This window comes from Falco rusticolus, chromosome 4 (assembly GCF_015220075.1).
Source record: "Falco rusticolus isolate bFalRus1 chromosome 4, bFalRus1.pri, whole genome shotgun sequence".
Classification (NCBI taxonomy): domain Eukaryota; kingdom Metazoa; phylum Chordata; class Aves; order Falconiformes; family Falconidae; genus Falco; species Falco rusticolus.
This window is the reverse complement of record NC_051190.1, coordinates 37,034,665-37,058,574: the sequence shown is the minus strand read 5'-3', so window position 1 is coordinate 37,058,574 and position 23,910 is coordinate 37,034,665. Positions and strand designations below refer to the sequence as shown.

Here is a 23,910-nt window from a genome sequence, read left to right as displayed (position 1 = left end):
GCTGGCTTCGGGAGGCAGGGCTTAATACCATCAAAATCTGAGGGATCGGCTGTGGAGTGCGCTGTGGACTGTCCAGCAAGTAATTCCTGGCTAAACTCCTCCTGTCTCTCTCTCTCTCTCTCTCTCTCTCTGACTCGCAGCGCTCCCTTCCCGGTCCCGTGGGCTGATGGAGCACGCGGGGTAGCGAGTGGAGCTGGGGTGTAGCATGCATGAGCGTGCGGTGGTACTGGCACCCAGGGACACAGGCGTGCGTGCACTTGGACGCCGCAGGGGCCATGGCTTCGTTCGGGAAGCTGACGGAGTACTTCAGTCTGAGGAAGTCAAGGACGGAGCTGCGCTCTGGGCGGCGTGGCCGGCGGAGCGGGAGCTGTTGCTATAGTGTCATGGAGTGCAGGTATGGGGTGGCAGTGGCCCGTCTGTCCTGGTGCCTCTGTGTGTGCCCAGGGGGCTGTGGGGTGGGAGATGCAGTCCTTGCTGCTTTGCTTTCCTTTTATCTCTCCTGAGGCTGGGGAGTGGGCTGGGAGCAAGCCAAGAGCCCTGGAAGCGTCACCTTGATACTGTTTAGGGCTCCTGAGCAGCTTATTGCCACAGGACACCTCTGGCAGGCTTTGTGCCCTGGCATCTGCCTTTCTGCCCAGGGCATGTCCCAGGTGTCGATGTCACATCTCGGATGTCTGTTGGGTGACTGCGTGCACGTGTACCTGCTTGTCTGTGTCTTTTGCTTTCTGTGTTGTGCTGCTGCACTGTCTCCATGTTAGAGGAACGAGATTATTGTGCCGCAATTGCCCTTCCCTCCTGCTGCTCCTTGTGCTGCTGCATGCAAAGTCCTCCACTGCACGGGCAGCAAGAAGTGGCTTTGCAAGTGGACTTGAACGTGCGTGTGTCTGCGGGGCTGATGGAGCCTCTTGGCACGCAGCCGCTGTAGGGGGGTTGTGTCTTGGTTGTGCTCGGGGACAAGGTGCAGTGGTGAGGGGGCTCCTCTGGGCAGACAGACATGTCGTTCATTATCAGCTTGTTTGGGGTATGGATTGATAAGGGGAACGTGCTGTGGAGGGGTGGCACTGGGCTGGCTGGAAATCCCTTGGGAGCATGCCGCTGGTGCTGTGCTCAGGGTCATGGTGGGAGGCAGCAAGCCCAGCCCCAGCTTTAGGGTGCGCATGTCCTTGTTTTGCATGTAAACACAGTTATTGCAATTAGGAAAACTGCTTTGTGCCTGGGTGGCTTATCCCTCCTTGGATGTTACAAGCAGCTTGTAGGACATGGCTAGTACTTGATGATGCTCTGGGCTTTTTTTCCCCCTCTGTGTGGGCTCACAGTAGGGCAGAGGGTTACCAGCTTGAGCAATGTGTCCCCAGATTCTCTGGCTGACCTGCACATGGTGCCTCTCCACTTGAGGGGCAGTGTGGGTCTATGTGGGGACACGTGGGAGGAGGGGAAAAATAGCACCAAGATACCCACTCACCACCTTCTCTGCTTGTTGAGCATCTTGTACTCTGTAAGGGTTATTAAAGCATCTGCAGATTAAAAAGAAGTTGGAGGTCTGTTGCTTGGGCCCCTCCTGCTGCTCTCTGCGATGCTGCTGAGATGGTAAGGCGTGATGTGCTGGTGCTGTCTCCCCTCTTCGCTCGGCGGCTAAAGGAGATGGTCGCCCTTTTGCCGCTCACTCAAAGCACGCTGCGGTTTCTCCGGAAACGCAGAGACATTCGTGGCTGAGCTGGGAGCTTTGTTCTGCTCTTTTTTGGCACTGTGGAGAGAAACCCTGGTTTCTGCCCTCAGGTTTTTGCTGTGCTGGTGCAGAGCTGGGTGTGAGGAAGGTCGATTCCTCAGGTGCTGCGGAGCGTGACATGTCCCTGGGGTTTGCTGGTGTGCAGCCGAGCGCCACATGAGAGCGAGCGTGTGCCACGTCTCGGGCATAAGGGAGATTAGGAGATGCTCCTGGAGCTCCGCACCCTATCGATCTCCTGCGCACAGGGTGCTACAGTCCTGGATCTTGTGTTTTGGGATGAGCCGGGGGGTTTCCCATGTAATGGGAGATGTCACGGTGCCTTCCTAGCTCTGGGGTATTAGTCGCAACAGTGGTGTTGCTGGTGTAAAGCTCATGTACCAAATTTTCTGGGGGGATGCTGGGTATGGATGTATTTTGAGTGCTTCCCTTGTGCAAGAGAGTGGCTCACTGTACGTTGGTCGTGGCTGCTGCCTGTCAAAGCTCAGCTCTGTGTGGGGCTGGTGGATGTGCTTCCCCCAAGAAGAAGCTTCTCCAAGTGCCCAGGTGGTCCAGTGTGGCCAAGCTCGAGATGCAGGGAGCTGTGCTTTCCCTGCTCCTTAGCGTATTTTGCCCCCCGTGCCATGCAGGTGCTCCAGGGCAGCTCCTCTGGACTGGCTCTGAGCATGTAGAGAGTGTTCCTGGTGCCTGGTGCCCCCAGCTCCCCCAGCGCCAGGGGAGTGCACCTGCAGATACTGAGCCTGTTCCTTTGATTGCATGCAGTTGATTATGGAAGTAAAAATAAGTGTTGATTGAAGTATGGGATGCTTTTGAAATCAGTGTCACTTTTAACCCAAGCTACTTGAGATGTTGCCTGTTTTCCCCCCCGCCCCCCCCCCGCCTCCGCCCCATGCCTGTACATTGAGAAGCCCCAGCTGACACCCCTAGCCTCAAGCTGAGCTGGCTGCTGGCATCCTGAAAGCCGAACGCTTCACGGCTGGGATCCAAAAGCAAACAGAAGGCAGCTGTTGCCATGTCTGACCCTGTCCTTACTCTAGAGAGTGTTTTTTCTAGCTCTGTTAAGCAACTTTGTGGTTTTATTTCATTTCTTCATGCTAATGTGGGCAAATTAAACAAGGAAATATGATGTTCAGACCACACATTTCCATGTGCACAGAGGTACTGGAGGTGCTGCATCCCAGGCTCAGCAGCTTGATGTCTAACAGACCCCACTACCTTCTCATGGCTCAGGGCAGCCAGGCTCCCACTGCTCTTGCCAAAGCCATGCAACCCCCAGGGATGACAGCAAATGAATGGAGGCAGGTCCTCAGTAAAGAGGATGCGCTAACTGGAGTTATTAATATCTAAATATAGTAGTCCCACGCATTCTCATAGGACCTAACAGGTTAGCAGGGGTGTAGTTATGGTCTTAAGTAATATGCCTGCATTTTTAAGCTACACCTCCAGATAAAGCGATGCATACGAGGTGGGTTGAGTAAGCCTGCTGGATTTGAGAATTCGTGGGCTCAAACTTCTATGCAGAAGCATTGTCTCTTGGCAATAGCATTGTCTCTCCCCATGTTCAAGTGCTGCTGGGCAAAGGTGCTGCTTACAGGAGCTCTTGGGCCTCTGGCGCACGCCGTGCCCTCCTGCTCTGCTGTGACTTATGGCACAGAGCTGTGTTGTGATTTACACCTTCGCTGTTACGTCAGCTGGAGGCTTCTTCAACCTGGGACTTGCCAGCTGTGCTCAGCAGGAGGATGGATGTTCTGCAGAGCTGTGGTGTAGTTGCCTCGTTATTAAATCAATTGGACAGTCAGATCTCCAGGGGCTGAGAGGCTCCAGGTGTAACAGGCTGGGGATCAGTGTCCCCAGCATGCAGCTTGTACTCCTGTAGTGATTTCATGTAAACATACCAGCCAGAGCTGATCTTGGGAAAGTCTGTAAGTGATTTATTTGCAGTAACTTTTTTCAATCTAGGTGAAGCATTGATGGATGAACCAAGTGCTGAACTTGACTGGCTTTGGAGCTGTACCGCTTTGTGCAGGATGAAACCCTGGATCATCACAGGGGTTGATTTCTCTGCAGCTCAGAGGCTGCAGTGCTGGGTGCAGGTGCCTGTAGGAAGATGACAGGAGGGGCTGGGGGTGCTTGCTGGGGTGTGTGGGGTTAGTTCTTTGTATTATCTTGCGGTGCCAGCCTCAAGGTGCTTGTGCCCAGCTCTCTGCATGTTGGTAGGCAGGGCAGAGAGGATCCGCTTCTGGCACGGTGGAGTAATGAAAGGAAAAGGCAGGTTATACAAAATAGCTCATCTATTTTGTGAGCTATTTTTAAACTGAAAGGTCTGGATAACTAATTCTGGGTTCCTGCAGCTTTTCAAAGCGGATCAGAAAATTGAGGAAGGCTATTGTCTTGTAACTGGGCTGAGAAACTGGTCTTGCTCAGCTGTGAGTGTGCCAGGGGAGGCTGCAGGGTGAGCTGGAGCTCTGGGGAGCAGGCTGGCACCTTCCTGGGCTCAGCAGCAGTTGGCCCGGCAGCCCAGCGGTTCTGGGAGAGTGGGGATTTGCCGTCATCTGACAGAGTTAATGGGTTTTGGAGAAATTCTCAAGGAGGCTTGGTGGTGGTCTCTGCCTGAATGCAATGCTGGCAGCATTAGCTGACCTGCAGCAGTAACAAATGATGCATCATTAAAAATCCCAGATACTGACTTTTGGGGTGGCTTTTGGGGAGGCGTTTTGTCCTCTAGGCAGGAACTTGGAGGCTGATTGATTTAGTGGCTTTCTCTCTTGTCCCAGTACTGTTTTGTGAGATCTGCTCACCTGGCTTCAGGAGGCTGATGCACATTCCCTCTTTGATAGCTGCCACCTCTCTGCTCCTCCATGGTCCCCGGACCCCCATACAGTCCTCGCAGAGGGGTTTTGATGTGCATATCTGGAGGTCTCTGCCTAGTTATGGAAAAGGAGATCTTCCCTCCGTTGTCAGGATGGGGGAAGAGGAAGGAGGGATTTGTGCTTGGTTTTGGATCTTGCATCCTGCTGGGGGAGCCCTTTGGCCCTAGAGGCAGCAGAACTGAAGACCCCTAAAAATTTGGAGGGTGGAGAGCCTACATCTTCAGTGGGCTGCAGGAGCGGAGTTTTTCCCTGGCTTTGAGGGAGGCAGTGGCTCACCTGTGGTGAAGCCCAAGGAAGTTAAGCTTGGGAAACGGGGAGAGAGGTGGCTGGTGTTTGCACCAGGGAGCAGGCAGGCAGGGTGTTAGCTTTAGAGGTTCAGTGCCTTTTTTCTCAATACCCAAATTGGTGTTGGAAGCTGGTGTTAATTGACAATGAATTAAATTATATAAGAATTACATTACATAAAAAATTCAAGTTGCCTGGTGTGTTTCACCCATGTCATTAGATAATCTCCAGCTGAGGGAATGATGTTCCAGGAGTTGCTCCACCTTTGCACTTGCAGGGAGAGCAGAGGTGGGTCTGGGTGTCCCTGCTGCTGTCAATCGGAGCCTACCCTGAGCCTTGGGAGAAGCTGGACCAAGGACCTGCTCTTTGCAACAGGGAGCTGTTACCTCCCCTCCTTTGTGGGTATTTTCCACGCTGATACCCTGATCCGTGTTCCTTGCTGTGTAGCTTGATGGGCTTTGAGATGGGTGAGTGGGGAGGGGTAGTGGGCGATGTTTTCCTGGCAGGATTGTGCTTAGTTGTTTTAGGGTGTTTAAAAATATCTCTTCAGCTCTAGCAGCACGTCTGTGTTTAGGCATGCTGGTCATGATGGGGAAGAGGAGGAACTGGCAAATTTGGGGGCTAGAAAACTGCACTGAAGGAGCAAATCCTGTGTTAAGCTACACACAGCGTGAGACATCTAAAAATGGTAGCAGGTCTTTCACCTCTGTGATACAGCTCAGCCTTGCAAAAGTCCCCGTCGCTGGAGTGGGACTGCCCTGTGCGTTGTCCTGGTACTGTTGGCAGTGGCACAGAGTTGCCTGATATCGCATCAGATGCGGTGCTGGAGACTCAGCCCCCTCATTCCAAGTCCGAGTCCGGGGGTTTGTAGTTGTTGCTGGCTGTTTTAAGCACCTGTAGGAGTTGAGAGCCAGTAGGATGGAGCCAGTCAGGGTGTGCAGAGTGGTGGGGCAGTGCCCAGAGCTCCAGGGAGCCTCTGTCCATCTGCCAGCCTCACTGCGTGCTTGGGGGTGTCTGGGGTACCCACCTGCAGCATTTAGTCTTTTGAATGTGCATGGACCATTTTTCCTAACTACTGTGTCCTGCAGCTTGAGCTGGGTGAGAAGCTTTTAATGTGTGGTAAAACTTGTCCCCAGAGGGGCACCGAGGATCTCTCTACCTTGGCTGGTAGTTAAAGTGGCTCTTCCCACTTTGTTTTTGACATGTTTTGAACAAAACCATTCTGTTTCCAAATGGATGCATCAATATGGAAAAATATCTGCATTTTAAAAAACAAGGAACTTGGAAGTGTTTTGGGTTGAGACATTTCCACCTGCAATTAGTCAGTAAGGCAATTGTGGCTCTTGTATTTCAAACTTACCAGCACTGACACCTTCCTTGCCTGCTGAGAGGCTGGCAGAAAAATGTGTGCGGGTGCACGGATTTGCATTTTTGCTGCATCAGATCACTGTAACCTATTGAAAACAAAACACATTTAAAATTTGATGTCCATCGCTGCTGCGTGGAAGTGCTCTGTGCTGATGCCTAACCAGGCTGAGCTGGAAATAGCCCTAAATCCAGTGTTAGTGACTCAGACCATGACTTGCTTTGCAGAGGTGCTGAGCGCCTGTTAAACCTGTGAAGTGTAGCAGGCAGCAACACTCAGCATCTTAACAACTCGACCAGTATTGTTTGTGTGGCCGTGCAAGAATGTGAGAAAGAGCTTTGCGAGGTGGAGCTCAAGACTTCAGCCTTTTTCGGATATGGAGAGATGCTGGGTCGAGGAGCTCAGTGGTGGGTCTCAGGTTGCTCTCGGATGGCACAGCTGGGTGGATGGCTGTCCCCAAGTGCCGCTGGTGTGCTTTTAGGTGAGGCTTGTTTGAAATTGTGAGTGCTGCTGCTGTGCTCTCCCACCTGGTTTGACAGCGTGGCGCTGTGTGGTTGTGGCTCCTGGGGTCACCGGTGCCTCTCAGCTCTTGCATTTCACAGCTGCCTCCTTTGCCCTCTGCGCTGGTGGTTCGTGGTGAGGTGAAGGACTGAGTCTGCCTCCCCTCTCCTCTGCGTCAGCTTTTCCCCAGGCTGTGTGAGCGCTGCATCCCCAGTGTCTCACAAAGATGACAAGCTGTCAGACATAAACGGTTCTGTTTTGTGAGCAGAGTGGCAGTGCCACGGGAGGAAATGACATTTAGCTTTTGTTGCTTGATTGAGCTGCCTGGGCTTTGCATATTAAACCTAAAGAGGCTTTTTAGCTTTGCTCTCTCTGGTTGTTTGCATCACTGTGGCTGTTATCTATCAGGAAGGGGCTTGGGAAGCAGCACTGTGAAGAAATCTCTCCCCCCATCAAGCCTGTCCTTGCAAGGGGCCTCTCCACTAGAACGTGACACATCCTCGTTCTCCATGGAGGTTTCTGTGCCCTGGGGAACACCAGGGTGCATTTCCAGTTCCAGTACCCAGTAGTTTGGCCACCGCTGCTGGTTTCAAAGCGGGCTGCTAGCTCCATCCTCTCCCACACTGTCGTGGTACTGGCCACCAGCACGTCTGCAGGGGGAAGGGATGTGGATGGAGCCAGGCATGCCTTGCTACTCTGGTCCTCCCTGCCTCTTGATGCTCCTCAAAAATCTGCTCTCGTGGCTGTAGGCAGAGATGTGTTTAATATCTCTCCTGTGTAAGAGCATGCATGTGTGGGCCTGGGAGCTGGCTGGGAAAATCAAACGTTCTGGATTTGACAGGCTGGAAAAGCACGTCTGAGCTCTGTCTTATCTCTTTGGGTTTTGGGGCCATGTGTTACCTAAAGACAAGTGATGTGGTTTACACCCGGTGTTCTTCCTTTATGCCTAGTTGCTGGCCTCCTTTAAAAGCTGATCTTTGGGACTGGAGGCGAGGTTGGGAGTTGACTATTTTTTGCACAAGCTGAAGCTAATCTTTGCCTGGATTAGACAGAAAAAAAATGGGTCGTCATCCTTTCCTTTTGGAATGGTTGTTGGATGTGGGGTAGCAGGAGGAAGGGGAAGTTATACTGGTATTAAGGGGAATTACATATGTAGCATGACTGCAGAAAACTTCTTCAGCAGAAAGCCTTGGCCTGTGAGTCACAGTTGCTAGAAAGACTGTTTAATTCCTAATTCACCCACTGTTTTGGCACTGAGTCACAGCTGGGTGGGTGCGCAGGTAGGAAACAGAAGCACCAGCAGTACACACTGGGACTTGTGCATGGAGAAGAAGGAAGTGATTTCAGACAGAGGATGTGTATTTTAACAGCTTCTAATAAAAGTGGTGGCTGGCACGGGAAAAATTTCTGAATGGAGGTTGTCCCTGTTTGCCCTTCTCTCTCTGCTCCTGCCGGCACAGGGCAGCCTTTGGGGTGCGTGAGGATGCCAAGCAGCCCAGCTCCGGGCTTGTGTGGCATGGGGGGCTTGTCTTACTCTGCCCCTGGAGTTACTGCTGCTCTCTGGCTGGGAGTGGGTTTAGAGGGGGGCCCTGCCAGGCACAGGGGAGCTATGGGATGTTGGCTGCCCTGCTATCAAGATACCTAGCTGCATCGGCATCCTTGCCTTTGGAGGTGAAGGGAAGGGGCTTTGTGCCCTTGCATGCCTCAAGGAGATGCTGAGCTGAGTGGTACACAGGGAGCCTTGGAGGAGTGTGGTGGAGCCCGTGGGGGACGTGGGCAGAGCTCTGGGGGGAAGGAAGGAGATGCCATTGTGATTTGGAGAGGTCTCAGCACAGACTGTTATCTATCCATTGCCCCACTGCCACACTCAACTCCCTGGTGCAGGAGGCTGAGCAGGGGATGGAGGACCACACTCGGCATCCCTGGATGCTGAAATACCTCCTAAAAGGGACCAGCCCTGAACTGTCCCCTATGCGAGAGTGGGAAATAGGAGGCAGAGCAGCAGTGTGCCCAGCTTGGCACCCTTCTGTGGGGAAATTTGAGTGGGTTATCTCCTTCAAGTCCCTTGCTGGGGGAACAGCCATCCCAGTGGAGAGGGCTGTTCTTGAGAGAGCATCCAACCGATGCTTTCCTGCAGGAGGTGGGCTGACATGGCGCTCCTGAAGAGTTGGAGAGGAAGGGGAGCGGTGATGGCTGGACAAAGGGTGCTTTTTCCGGACCCAGGAAGAAACATTTCAAACAGAAAAGAAAAAAACAAACTTTTGTTTAGAATATTTCAGATGGGAAGACCAGAATACTTTCTTTAATAATTAAAAAGTTACTGCTTTTTCCCTTTCAAAATTCTGTGTTTTCTCCTGTAGGAATAGTTGGCAATTATACAGATTTATGCAAAATATTTTTAGTTTGCATTTTTTGATGGGAAAGAATATGTGCAGGAATAAGCAGCTCCTTCTGGTTAGCTGGCTATGGCAGCTGCTGTAGCGTGGGGGGAGCAGAGCAGAGCCCTGACCCTCACCCCACACTGAGGCAGCTGCTGGGTGCGGGCACTGCTGCCTGGAGCACCCATCTGCTTCCATGGACATTTGGTACTTGAAGCCACTAGGGCTGGTGTTTGTGCCCGCTGGCTGCTTCAGGCCCGTTGGTGCCAGCCCTGTGCACAGGATTCAGGTGACTGCTTTTGTTACCTCTTTTGGGTTTTTTTAAATTTTTTTTCTTCTTTTCTTGGATGTACATCCATGTTTATGGAAAAACTGGAAAGCTTCAGTACATTTTCCTGTTGCTTTAAAGAATAAATAGCTAAAAGGTAGATTATGGGACGACTCTGTTCTGGTGCATGTTACAGAAGTCTCCAGGTGTGCACCCACAGCAGGCATCCCCAGGGTTGCAAAGGGCTATCACTTGCAGCAGAAACTCAGAGGTTATTTATTCCTACCACCTTGATGACTTGCTGAAGGCATAAGAATGAGCATCACGTTTATAATCAGGAGGTACAGAGGCCATTTTTGTCTGGGGAAGGTTTGCTGCTGAGAAAGTTCCACATCCATCGTTGCCTGGGCTGGACTGCTTGGGATTTCATCCTCCTATGGTGTCCAGTGCAGGTGGCTGCAGCCTGCTCCTGCGCCACCCACCCAGCAGCCAGTAGGAGAATATTGTCGGGAAACATATGGAGAAAATACATAGCGTAAAAGCAATTCACACTAACGGTGCTATTAACCCCTTGTAGTGCTGTTTGATGCGGTACAGGTAGTGGTGGAGCTGTCCAAGCTTATAATAAAAGTAAGTTTTTCGACCAAATTAAATAATTATTTTTTCCAGGTGTTAGTAGTCTGACAGTCCGGCTTTGCAGTTGTCAGCCTGAGGTGCTGGAAAACTTGGTCATGCTGCAGAAATGATAGGATTTAAAACAAACCAAGCAGCTCTGACTGATGTCTCAATGCCTGTATGCTTTAGGTGATGAGCATGCAGAGTTCGTGCCTGGAGAGTCTCCCCCATGTTTGTCAGGAGCAGCAGTGTCCTTTCCAAGATGATCTCAGTGTCTTTTTGTCTCCTCCGTCGTGTGACTCGGATTTTGAAGCAACAGGGGAGACCAGCCCTGTGTCATGAGACTGGGAACAAGATCAGGAGTTTGACAATGCAGCCAGTGGGCATGCTTGGGGGGGCTGTGATGGGTTGGGGGGGCTGCAGTGAATGTGCACTGTGGCTCCAGTCCTGCCTGGGTGATTTTGTGCTGGTGCAGGGCTGGTGAGAGAAGGGGGTGTGTGCTGGAGTTGGCTGCGGTACTGGGTGCCACACTGGACCCCCCTTTGCACCCTCCCTGAAAGGTGTTTGCAAATATAAAGCATACAATTATGTATTTATCTTGCAAGTTAACCAATCTTTTAAAATTTGAGCCATTGTTGTCCATGTTACTTGTGCTTCATTAGCTTTTGTCTCTGAAATTTTTTGAGGGCAAACAGGAGATGTGTAATCACTGCAAAAGAAAAGCCAGGAGCCAGGGCACAACCTCTATGGTTCAGTGTCTTGTGAACCTGGAAAGGGGGAGGTTTTTGCTCTGCCCCAGCCTTTGGCAGGTTGCCTACTGCCTTTCCATCAGAGCTTCCCCCACCTTTAAACATCAGTATACAGTTAATAATGGCGTGGCATTGCAAGCTTTGTCATCCAAAGCAAGGAACTGCATTAGTGTGGGCATTGCTCTTCTCTGAGCCAGCTTCTCTCCCCTGACTTAATGCCTGTTGTGCAGCAGCTGCATCCCAAACATGCTTCCCTGTCCCTCACCTGCCTTGGCGCTGCCCCTGTTTCTGAGTCATTGGAGTGTCCCTGGGGACACAATTCCAGTGTGCAAATTCTTTAGGTGAGCTTCCTAATTAATCTAAAATACCCTGCTTAATAAGGTGGGGAGGCAGCCTTAGTGCTCTCCTCTGCAGAGTGGTCCATGAGCCTTTTGCGTTGGCTGCGGAGCATCCCAGGTGCCTTCAGCCATCCTCTCCACTTCGGGAGTGCCTGGGTGGCAAAGCCTGGCTATGAGCATGGGGACCCTGGGGCGTTTGCAGCACTGGGTTCCTGAGGATGCAGGTCACGCTCTAGAGCTGCTGGGAGGAAGGATGCTCGTCAGCTGTGCCGGCGTGCGGGGATTCATGTGTTCACCTTCATCTGCCCTTTTCCCCCATTTATCAGAGAGAACTCCGTGAGCAGGATAAATGTTCACACTCCATAAGTGCTTCTGCTTCTTTCCCTGGCCCTGGGGAATTTCTGTCTTTGGATTTTGTTTTTGTCAAGGAGGTGCAACTCCAGCAGGTCTAGGCACAGAGCCCTCCCAAAAGGCTGGTGTGTGGGTCAGCTTAGCAGGTGGGCAGGAGAGTGCATGGGGCGTCTTCTCCCCTGTGGGATGTGGAGGGGGTGATCTTGTGGCATCATAGGGACAGAGCATGTCTGTGCATTGGCATCTGGTCAGGGCCGCGTGGCAGCCGGCAAGGCGCGGGGTGAGCCTGAGCTGGGGAGAGCCCTGCGGGGGCCTGGGGACAGTTCACCACTGGCTGGGGATTTGATTTGCTGCCTGCAATAGAGCCAGAAAAAAAAGTTCTTTTAACAAAGAAACCAACATACTTTGAATAAATGAATAGTAGTGTCTGGCCCCAAAGTATTTCCTTTTCCCTTTTTAACAATTACATTTAAGTAAACGTTGAAGTGGAAGCGTTGCCATAAAACACAGCCACGATGCTTGGGTTCAGAAGTGCTGGTGTGAAATGTGGTTTTTTACCTTGTTTCCCTGAAGCAGCGTGTGAGGCGGGGTGGCCGGGGGTGGCTTTGCCTGTTGCCCAGCTTGGACTGATGGGATGGTGTCAGGGTGTGGCGGGGTGAGAGGCAGGAGGTGTTTAGCATGGAGTGACTGCCTGGTGTTGTGACGCCAGGGAGCATGCAGGGCTCAGTGGGCAACTGCTGCCACCAAAAGGACTTTTGGTCTTTTTCTGGGATATTTGGTGACTGGTCCCTAGCTCAGCAGGGTGGGTGCTGGGAGCAGGGTCTTGGGGCCATGGCTGGACTCCTAGCGGGCAATGGGTGCTGGATGCTTCTCCAGGCAGCTCTGAAATGTTTTGCTGAGATCCTCCCTGTGTTTCCTGGCACGTGGGGTATGCACCCTTCTCTCCTGCACCTCCTGACAGCCCCTGAAGCCTGTCTTACCCATCCTAATTGAAACACAGTTTTGCAGGAGCAGAAGCAATTTTTCCCCTGATGCTGGGCGATGGTTTGTTCAGTGCTTGGGCAATGGCCCCTGCTGGAGAGATGCACTTCAAGCCTGAGAGGTGGCAGGAGAGGACACTTTTGCAAACCAGCTGGTGGAAATCATGGTATTTACCAGCTCACAGCTGAGCTTGGGAAGGTATTTTTGTAGCTTCACAATTTTTTTTTCCTTGCAAGCTGAATGCTGTTTTGGTTTTTGTTTTGCTTTGAAACTGTTTCACAGCCAGATAAAAGATGCTCTGTTTTCAGCTATCATCCTCTGCTGTTCAGCCCCTGTTACCTTTCTAACAGTATGAAGACAGTTTTGTGGAGGCTTGGCTTGAATTGAGAAGAGAGATGTCGCATGGCTGAACTCCCCCTGCATGGGGGACACCAGCTGTGCTTACAGCAGAAGGGGTGCTGCTGCCTCCCCTGTGCTCCCAAAAAGCAAGAGAGGTTGTGTGGTCCCCAGTGCAGGACTAGGACTGTCAGAACTTCTCGTGCCCCAGGGGCATTCTTGGGACCAGGGGAGGACATGGCAGAAGCACCTTACAGGTGATGGAGAGGAACTGCCCGGCAGGTGTGCAGGGTGAGGAGGGGGCTGCACACAGGGCTTGGCTGTCCTGTGCAGCGATGCTCAGGCTTCTCTTAAAATGGTTGCCTCCGTTGATGATGTTGACTGCTCCTCTCCTGCTGAAAATGCGGTTCTGTGCGACAGGGGTCCTGCTGCAAGGAAGTGGCAGATTGTCACTGCTCACTGCCCGTGAGATGAGAACTGGTGTGGGACTGTGGCTTCTCGGTTGGCTGCTGGTAGTTAACTCAGGTGTGTATACTGGGCAGTGAGAAAAGAATTTCTGTTGGGGTGTTTTTTGAGTGCAAAGGGAAGATCTCAGTGATTTTCTCTGGCTTTACAATTCACAGGGTCACTGGATAAGTACCAGTGACTCACGGGTTTGCTCACAGTTGATAAGGTTTCCAGAGCAAGCTGTGGTGGTTTTGAACATGTGCAGGTGCCCTGTGAAGGCTACGCTCTTTCTAAATCCTTGGGGTCTGGTTATCAAGGCCACCCTTGTATTTTATCCAGTTGTATCACTTGCTCTCAGACTTCTTCTCTAGGCTTTCCTAATGCTTTGTGATCCCCTTACACTTCACTCCCTGCTCTCCACGGGGCTCTGCTGCTGCTTTGGACCACAGTGACTTGCATCCCAGAGGGTGCTGCCACTGTTGCCTTGTGCTTCTGTCCAGAAATTACTTCTAAGGCACTACTGCTTCACCTCTCCTGCTGCTTCCTTTTGCTGCGAAGCCCCTCTGCAGAAACCAGCTGCAGATAGGTGTTGTCTTGTCTCCTGCTGCGGTCTGGGTGGGGATGGAGAGCATCGCACAAATCACTGCTCATCTCCTCCCCGTGGCACGCAGCCTCCCTGTAGCAGAGCTTGCACCCAGTGAATGCCGTGCACTCCTGGGGTGCTGGAGGCACAGCCGTGCCTTGCTCTGGGAGCTGGGCTAGCCATGGCCTGCATCCTGGGCTGGTGGGGCATCCACAATCCAGTTCTACTCCTGGTTGCTCCCTGCAGGAGCAGACTCTGCTTCTCCCCTCTGCATGGACAGAAAGTGGGGTGAGGCACCATGGGGTCCCCACCCCCCTGTGCTGGTAACCTTACACCCAGCTGGGTCTCTGCAAGCTGTTTCAGGGAATGGATGCAGGTGTTGTATTTTTTTCCATCTTGCAGCCACTGCCTGTGGTAAGAGGCTGTGTGGTTCAGGCTGTGGAGGAGGTGAGGATGATGCAGGGACCGGAGCGTTCCCTTATGAGGGAAGGCTGGGAGAGCTGGGCATGTTTAACCTGGAAGAAGAAAAGACTGAGAAGGAATCTTATAAATATGTACAAATACCTTAAGGACGAGTGTCAGGAGGATGGGGCCAGGCTCTTTTCAGTGGTGCCCAGTGACAGGGCAAGGGGCAATGGGCACAACTGCAGCACAAGAAGTTCCATCTGAGTATGAAGAAAAACATCTTTACTGTGAGGGTGGCAGAGCCTGGAAGAGGCTGCCCAGAGAGGCTGTGGGGTCTCTTTCTCTGGAGATGAGCAAAACCCACCTGGGTGTGACTGTGCAACCTGCTCTAGGAGGAGACCCTGCTTTAGCAGGGGGTTGGACTAGATGACCTGCAGAGGGCCCTTCCCAACCCAACCGTGGTGTGGTGGAGGTGCAACACCGCCTTTGCCCTCCTCCCCAAGCAGAGGCACATCTGCCCTTGCCCCAGTCCAAGAGAGGGCTGTGGTGGGCAAATTCTTCTCCTGGCTCCTAGCATCTCTTGTTTTCCTGAATCCAGCTGAAAGCTTTGCTGAGTTTTTAAGGTCAGGTTGCTAAGTTACACCTCCTTGGAGGAGCAGGCTGAGTAGAGTGTTACAGGCAGGAGCAGCCACCAACAGGGAAGATCTGGGAGCAGTGTCCCTTTGCAATTACTGGGCTCTCCTGGCCCTTGTCCCTGCCATGCTCTGTCAGTCCTGGGTGAATCTCAGTACCTCATGTAGCTGTTCTTTCCCAAACTTTTAGCTTTATAAACTTCTTTTGGTCAGCAGATCTAGCAAACTAATTGACTGAGGGTGTAGAGGAGCTACCCACAATTACTGGTGAAGTGCTGTGGGAACCTGCAGGAGGAAGAGCAACATTTGGCTCCTCCATCTTGTGTTTTTGAATCCTTATTTGCCTTTTGGGGCTGTGAGCTCTTTGGGGCATGCACTGTACCCCTTGGAGCTTGGAAATGGCCTTGCATGTCAGAACACATGGCTGTCACCAGGTCACAGCTCTGGAGCAGGCAAGCGAGGTCTGGCGCCGCTGGTGTCCTGCTCCTCTGCCCCTCTTGCTGTTTAACCTTGCTCCCGGCTGAACCTCCTTCTCTCCTTCCCATTTTCTGCAAGCAGCCTGGCTCTGGGAAGACTCAGGGGAGCTGGATTAGCACAGTGTGTGCTCGGGTTTGTCTGAGAGCTGCTGGGACTGAGCACTGTGGCAGGGTGAGGGCTTCCCTCTTCCCAGGACTGGAATGTCTTGGGAGGGTCACTGTCCTCAGGCATTTCCAGGAGATGTGCTGGAGGTGTAAATGGGTGAGGTTTACTGGGCTTCTTTTTGGGTTGTGTCAGTAGAGGGTTTAGGGTTATTTTTTCCCTCCTGCTTGCTATCTCTGTTGCGTTGCTGGATTTTTGTGCTATGGCTGGCATGGTGACTCCTCCATCCTTCCCCTGGGTAAGCTGGGGACTCTGTCCTGTCTAGGTTGGGCTGGGAAGTGGCCTCTGGAGAGCAGCTTCTCCCGCATTGAAATAAGCATGGAGGGCAGGCTGGGGGTGTGTGTACAGGAGGGATGCAGGATCTGGCTTTCCCTGGTTTAACTTGCATTAACCTTTTCTTTATTCCTCCCTTTATCTCTGCTCAGCCCTTCCCCTCTCTTTCCCTGGGGTGATGAAGAGGCCATCTGGTAAAGACATCACCATGGGGAAGGTGCTGGACATGGCACATCTTTTGAGATGTGTTCCACCTCTGTTTCTTTGGGCCCCCCCTTTTTTTTTTGTCTGTCACAGTGGCTTTTTTGTTAGCCTGTTTGATTTCAATAAAAGCCTGGAGAAGAAGCATCCATGTCCTCCGTGTGTCATGGCCTGTGGCTTGGGGGGTGGGATGCTAGAGCAGTCATCTGGGCTTGTGGGCTTGCACCCTGCCTGGCACAACCAGCTTGTGGCCTGTGGCTGTCCCCAGGGCTGGTGGCAGGGGACCTGGCCCTGGTGACTGTTCTCATGTTTTTTCCATCTGGCCGTGGACTGGGAGTGATGGAGCTGTCACTGGGCTCCTGCCTGAGCACTCACATGCAGCCAGAAGGATTTTTCCACCCTTGTCAAGACTTCATTATGTGCTCTCCTTTCTACCAAAACGCTGAACAGCAGCTAAATACAGGCTGTAACAGCATCGATTGTGGCTTTTCTAATTGAGCTTTACACTCCATCAGGGATCTTTACTAATGGGATGTGGTATCCTTGATAACACCTAGCTGTGGAGCCTGCCTGGGAAGCATATGTAGACTTCCCAGTGGTACTAGGTCCCAGCTGCCAGTTGCAGCTGAGGCCTCTGGAGTTGCTCATGGGATGGTGGATCTGCAGAGCCAGAGTGTGCCTGGCAATTTGAGTTCAGATTTCAGATCTAAACAGGTTTCTGACTGCTTTGCTCTTTCTGATATAAATCATTGTCTGCAGCTATGCAACTTAAAAATTGCTCCTCTAAGGGTGTGAATTCTTCTCTTTTTACCCCCGTGTGATTTGTGTGAGTGGCACTGTAGGCACAAAGGGATGTTGATGCTTAAAATGCTAATGCCATTCTGCAGGTGATGGAGCTATACACAGGTGCATTTAAAAGAACTGAATATTACATGCAAGAAAAAAAAAGAACGTTTTGAACTCCAGCAGAGACCAGGACTCAATTATGCAGCACAGTGATGTGTTAAGTTACATCCTTGTTGTCTTGTGCCAGTGAGATGTGTTACAATGAGAGGTACATACGTTTTACTGAAATAGAAACAACTCCGGGTGCTAATTCTGGCTTTGTATATCCTGGTGTATCTTGTTTTCATGTCGACGCAAGTGAAGCGTGGGGCCATGCGCCTGGTGCTGCTATGGCAGTGCCTCTGCAGGGCTGGGGCACTGCTGTCCCTGTTGAGTGCTCAGGAGCAGCTCTGTGGAGCAGAGCAGCATCACCTGGGAATAAAAAGCAAATGTGATTACCACAGGAAGTAATACATTTCTGAACCGTAACATCAAAATGCACTCCCTGACCTTGCTCCTACAGACACATCTGTCATCATCTGGGTAGGAGGCCCCCGCAGTGAGTGTGGTGGCCACCCGCCTCCCGGCACCTGTGGCTCCTGTCCTCTGCCTGAGCGCTGCCTGCCCATCGCTCCATGCCTGATGCACAGGCATTGCCATCCCACAGGAGATGGCTTTGTGGCACCGCAGCTCTGCCACGGTCCCCATGTTGCTGCTCGCCCGTGGACTACATCGAACGTCGACACCAGTTGGGAGCTGCTGTCACATCTGTAAAGGGAGAGAAAAGTGATCATAATAAACGTAGCAGTGACAGGCAGCTGCCAAGGGTCAGGAGCTTTTCAATGATAGGCTTTCCCTGCATGACCCTGAGGACCGGCTTAGTGGAAATAAGATACAATTTAGTGCTGTGATAGAGAGGGAGGCAGAGCACTTGCCCTGCTGCCTGCACTGGGAGCTCAGCTCTGCGTGGCGCTCTGGAGTGGGTGGAGGGTGCCAGGTCTGAGCTGGAGGGGGAGAAAGCAAAGGGTGTGGAAACAACCATGGAGAACGGAAGCTCATTTTGTGAGAGGAGACAGAAAGAACTTGCTTTAATCAGCCTAGGAAAACATGGGCCAAAAGGGGCTGTGAGTGCGGTATGATGGAAATTAATCTTGGGAGCAAACACCAGAGAGGGGGAATAATAATTTAATCTAAAGGTTAATATTGGCACAAGAACAAATGAGCATAAACCAGCTAAGAATTACATTTTGGATGGAAATCTGAAGGCTTCATACAATGCAGCGTGAGGTTTAGCAACAGCCTTGTGTGAGGATGGACTCTTGGTCAAGCCCTTTGGGGGTGTGCTGGTGACCTCGGTCAGGCTCAGGTGTGGGCTCTGGAACAGCGGGGCCAGGGGAACAGCCTTGAGGTGGTCCCAGTCTGTAGTCCTTGGCACAGGGTGATTCCCCCTGCATCCTTCACACCACACTGCTGCTAGGCATCCTTTCTTTTTTATCCCATTTCTGGGATTTTTGCAGCATGATCTAGGCTAGTGTCATCCCTGAGGATGGCATCTGAGGAGCATCCCTTAAGGGAGGTGGTGGGGTGAAACAGGAGAAAGGGGACCTGCTCCCATGTCCCACTGTGAGGCTCTGCATGCTCTGGGGTTTTGGAGGAGGCAGCAGCTTGTGGTCATGCTGTGAACACATTGACGTGTGTCTTGGTTCCCCCTGCAACTTTTGAGCCTCATCATCAAACTCAGTTGAGCTTTGACCTCGTGGAGATCTTGACCTTGTGTTTCTATATGTTTCACGACACCTTTGTGACTGCTACAGTGCCTGCTGTGTGAGTCTGTCTTGCTGTAGTCTGGACCTTCCCTATAGCACATGTCCCTGGACCTCTGAGTAACCTGATTTCCGCCACCAAGAGCATTCTGGTGTCTCGGACAGTGCTAAGTAGGGCAATTTGTATCGCTTCAGTCTTGAACCCACTGGTTTGTTTATTTGCTTAATTCTGCTTGTCTGAGTTTTGAGGTGGGGTGGGTCCTAGAATGCTTCGTGTGCTTTTTTTGCTGGTTATGGCTTGCAGCTCAAGATACAAATCCTAACTAAAATACACTATTCAAGGGAGAAGGCTCTACTGAAATAGCAGCAGCTTTGCAAATGAAGGGTGCAGTGTGGTGTTGGGAAGGACCGTGTGCTCTCAGGCTGGTGGCAGCATGTAACGTGTGTTACAGAAGGGTTCTGGCTTGAAGGAGCTACTGAAAGGGGTATGCCCTGTGTTTTGTCCCCCCAAGGTCTCTGGACAGAAAGCTGCAGCGACCGCTCCTGGGGAAGTCCCGAACGCTGCCCAGCATCCCGCAGTCCCCAGTCCTGAGCAGGCTTCCCCTCCTCGACTCCACGGCGTACAGGGAGGAGATGCCGGAGCAGAAGCCCTACAAGAAGCACTCGGCCTCTGACCACCAGAAAGGCTGCACGGTCCCTTCCACTGGTGAGTGTTGCCGTGCTGTGGTGAGCTTCCACCCCTTTCTGCCAGGCGCCTGCAAAATCCTAGCAAATATTTCCTGCTTCACCAGGGGCACAAATAACAAAATAAATCCAGCTGCAGTCTGTGTGGGGTTTATCCTGCTCCAAAACCAGCCTTTCTTGATGAGGTTTGGGGTGTTTTGCCCCTCTCTGAGCCTTTCTTTGAGCCCGTTACTTAAAGTTCTCTATCTTTCATATTACGCTTGTGAAAAAGCAGAGTTGGCTCGTGGAAACCCTCCGGTGTGGGGAGGTGATGCTTGGAGCCTTCTGCCTCTGGGTAAGCTGCATCTCCTGGCTATGCATGCCAGGGTGAGCTGCTGCCTTAGTGGCTCTCCGGCTTTTGCAACAAGCCAAAGTGCTTTTCTATAGTGTGAAGTGGCTTCAGGGCACTTGTTGCTGGTGCCCATCGGGAGCAGTGGCATGGAATGACACTACTGTGCCCTTTCCGTCATCCTGGCCTGGGATGGGGGTTTGCTGTAGCAAACGCTCCCCAGCCTGGTGGTGTGTGTTGACCTTCAGGTCAGCTGAGGGTTTTTATCATGTTCTTCTACTCTTATGCTGATCCTGATGAAATACTAATCTGGCTGGGCCAGCTGCTCTGAACAAGTTTATTGGCAGAACTGCTGATGGCTAAAGTGTTTCAGTGCTTTTGGTGCCAGCAGGATTGCACTGGGGCCATAAGAATGATGGGGAAAGGGATTATTAGCACTGAAACAAAGATAAGGCCTGCAAGCCAGGGCTGACAATCTGGTGCTAAATAAAATCCTTATAAAACAACTCCCTTCAAATGGCACCTTTGGTTTTTTTAAATTTTCTTTTAAATCTAACCTGCTCACAGATCACTGTGAGCTACCCAGTAGAGCAGCTGTCCAAACCCTTGAACAAATAATCCTAATGCTTTGCAGGCTGTGTTTCATTCCCTGGTGCTACTCATTCTCCTAAAAGGCATGCACAGAGAGCATCTTGGCACGTCGCTGAGCCTGTCCTGCCACACTCATCGCAGCGGTGCTCCTGGGTGTGTGCAGGACCCATGTGGCCGTGCTCTGCTGCATGCGGGACCCGTGGCTTTCCTTTCAGCCCTCTGGTCCAGCTGGAGGATGCAGCTGCCTGTATCCCCTTGGAGAGATGGGGGAGAGACCAAGAGTAATGAAATCCTTGGGAAATTGTGTCAGTGAGATCAGATGTGACCCGGTTGGTCTGTGGGGCTTGAAACCCAACTCCTTGTCCTTGGGAGAGGTGTCCCACACAGAGCAGTGGGTACTGCGGGTGGCTGTCCCTTACCTGGTACCCTGGCAGGTGGGCTGCATCCAGCATGCATCCCTGGCCCTCCCTTGCCTAGGGTGGCAGAGCAATGGGGGCTGTGTCTGGGCACGCCGTGGGGCTGGGAGAGGATGCTCTAGGGGACAGAGGGTGGCGCAGGTGGTGGCTGAGCCATCGTAGATGGACGTGGCGTAGTGAGGCTGGTTTCTCCTTCCATGTGTGGCTTTCCTGCCTGTGGGGTGGGTCTGTCCCGGGCTCGGCGCCGGTGTCATGGCGTTTCCTGCTGTGTCCCCGGAGTGATGCTATCTTGCAGTGGCAGTCTGGATCTGGGCTTCGATTGACGTGTTTGTGCGTTGAATAATCACAGCTTTCAAACAGCAGTTCCTGTGTTGTATGAGTTGACATTTGGAGAGAAGCAGCAGCAGCAGCTTATTAAATTGAAAGTAGGGGAGGGAAAAAAAACCCCCACATGTGATGCTAGGTAGTACTGTGCTCCAGGTTGCCTCTTTGTTCGCGTTTTTAAGCTGTCTGCCTTTTCCCTCTTGTCCTTTCGGTTCTGCTGGTTTTGATTTGGTGCCTTCAGATCCACTGGCAGGACTTTGCGTGCAGTGAGCTGTCTTAATACCCTAAGAAGCTCGGGGAGTCTCAGGGAGGGATGTGTGTGTTGAGCCACAGAAGATGGAGCAGCTGGTCACAGGTAGTCCAGCCCGTGTCTCATCATATTCAATGTGAAGCCCTCAGCCTTGCTGGGTAAACTGGACTTCACTCTCTGAGTTGTGGCTGGTTTTTACCTTTGCGCCTTTATCTGCTTTGAACTCTCGAAGTGTTTTGCTCCTCTGCCTTAGTGTAGCAGGGACACAGTCATTTGCGCTCGAAGATGGCAGGTTTTTCAGAAACCAGAGACAAATGATCTTACTTTGGGCAGAGGCTGCAGGAGGCGGGGAGTTTCTGGACAATCATGTGAGATGCCCTTTGGGCTGCAATAGCTAATAATTGATTATTTTTACAAGAATTGAGCAAGAGGGTTTTATTGTTTGCTATGGCTATTGAGAAGTGATTTTGGCTGGGGGGTGGGAAGCAGGGCAAACTCCAGATGTAAAGATGAGGTTGGCAGCAAAAAGCATGCGGCATCCAAGCTGCTCAGAAAAGAGCAGAGCAGTGATATTATGGAGACATTTCCTGTTGTGTTTTGTTATATTTTTTCTTTTGTTGCAATGAAATGTGGTTGGTCCTATCCTGGGAGTGCCAGCTCTGCGTGATGCTGACTGTCCTCTGCTGCCGCTGCTTTCTCAACGTCAATGAGGTTTTGTCTCTGGGCTCTCTAGCCCTGCAGTGCTGCATCAGATGGTGCTGCAAGGAGCTTGGAGACCGGAGGTCTGGTTTCTTTCCTTGGTTTGGCTGTTGATTTGCTCTTGGCCGTGTCATAAAGAGTTTTCTGGAGGAGAAGATAGCAGTAAATCCATCTGCGATTTGCAACATTTGTGGTACCTCAGTTTTCCCATTCACAAAGCAAAATTTATCATCGCCAAGCACAGAGCACGTGAATACTTGCAGGAGAGAGGTTTGATACAGGTGTGTAACATGAATGCCAGCAGCAAGAGCTGCATGGGGTTCTGACTGTACGATCTGTATTTCTTAAAAAGCAAAACAAAGCCCCAAACATTTACTTCTAATGTGGAACATCTTATTGGACTTGAGGGGAGGAAGAATGAGTGAATTTTTTTATTTCATTATAAGTGACCCTTTTAAATGGGATAAACTTGTTGGAGTTAAATAGCAGGAAATTTTAAAGTATTAGGATTTTGGTCTGCTGATTTTTTCTGAGTAGTAATATTCATACTGCAGTAGCACCTGGAGGCCCTGACTCTGGCCAAGACTTCATTGTGCTCAACTGTATTTGCCCAGTTCCTGCCTGGAGGGGTGGCTGTTGGGGGCTGGGGGTACATGAGGCTGAACAGGGTGAGAGCAGGGGCCATCGCCTGGGGCAGGCGGGGGCAAGGTGTGCACCAGGGCATGCGGCAGGGATGTACCACCTCCTCCAGGGAGGGAGCTCTGCATCACCTGTACCCCATGGCGTGCTGGTGGGTGTGGGGTGGGCACGGGGGTCCGGACTGTCCACTGGGCATCCCCACTGTTGGGCTGGAGGGGTAGGACGTGGCTTGGGCTGTGGCTCTGATGGCATGGTGTGTACTTCTGCTCCCCAGGGGAGGCGTGGCGGCTGGAGGATGACTGCACAGACCCCCCCAGGGACCCCCAGCTCAGCACAGCGGTGGAGGATGCCCCATTCAGCTACTTCCGCACCCGGTCCTTCTACATGAGGAAGAGCCTGTCAGTTGACAACCACCTGGGGTCCCTCAGCTATGCCGTCCACCCGACAGAGACGAAGGCTGAGCGTGTCAAGACCAAGCTGCGGCGGCAATTTGTGAGTACCGGGGTGTCTGGCCCTCTGCATTCACAGGCATGTAGCTTCCCAAAACCACCAACGTGTCGGAGAGCTATTTTTATGTGCAGCATTACTAAATCAACAGAAAAAGAGGCTGCTCCAGCCTAGTGGAGCAGATGGTGGCAGCAGCTCGAGTTTGCCCACACCGTGGCAGAGCCCCTGGCTCCCCAGTTTCTGGCTCCCCGCTTGCCGCCGGCTGTCGCTGGCTCAGAGGTGGCTGTTGCTCAGCCAGGCGATGTGTGGGATGGTGCCTTGTTTCTTGGGCGCTGCTGTCCGAAGTATGAAACAAGGTTGAAAGTAGGAAATGAGTTTTCCTGTCCTCTGCTTGAGCAACTGTGTCTTTGCAAGGATTTGCCCTGGGCCAGTGGACGGGTGCGGCAAGGGGCTGGGGTGAGCAGCGAGCCAGCGCTGAGACCCTGGGGCAGCTCAGCCCTTTCTGGCCCTCTGGAGCATCTTGGTGGCAGGACAGCAGGGACATGTCAGGGCTGCGCTGCAGCTGCAGGGGACTCTGATCAATGTTTCATGGGCTTTGTCTCTTCTCTTTCCCAGAGACACCCGATACAGGAGTTCGTATGGCCTTCCTCCTGCCTCGTTATGGTCCTTGGGGTTGTAATGAGGGCTCAGGTGTCCCTGTGCTGAAAAACACTTGATGTTGGTTGGCAATGGGTGAGAGCATCAGTACAATGGGAGCAGAACGGGGGGTGAGTGCCCATGCAACCCAAAGTTTTCCTTTCTTCCCTGGGAGGACAGTTCCGACCTCAGCAGCGTGTTGATGCTTTTCTGTGCACTGCAGCAGTGGATGCCCATGGGGGTGAGTCTGGGGGAGCTGGTCACAACCCTGGTGCTGCCAGCGGCACCTGTGAACCAGCTCTGTGGGAGCTGCTGCCTTGGGATGCCTCAGCGATGGAGATGAGCAAAAGCAGGACGGGGCGTCTGA

The 23,910-nt window shown here is 52.1% G+C and overlaps 1 protein-coding gene across 1 annotated transcript in view; it reads left to right on the top strand.

The window, feature by feature from the left end:
- The first annotated feature begins 209 nt into the window (after nt 1-209).
- The window catches only part of LOC119145780, a 116,535-nt gene continuing 92,834 nt past the window's right edge, over nt 210-23,910 (top strand). The window contains exons 1-3 of the mRNA XM_037382455.1: nt 210-394; nt 19,042-19,235; nt 22,735-22,952. Of these exons, the coding sequence (XP_037238352.1) occupies nt 210-394; nt 19,042-19,235; nt 22,735-22,952 (597 nt within the window). The remainder of the gene's footprint in view (nt 395-19,041; nt 19,236-22,734; nt 22,953-23,910) is intronic.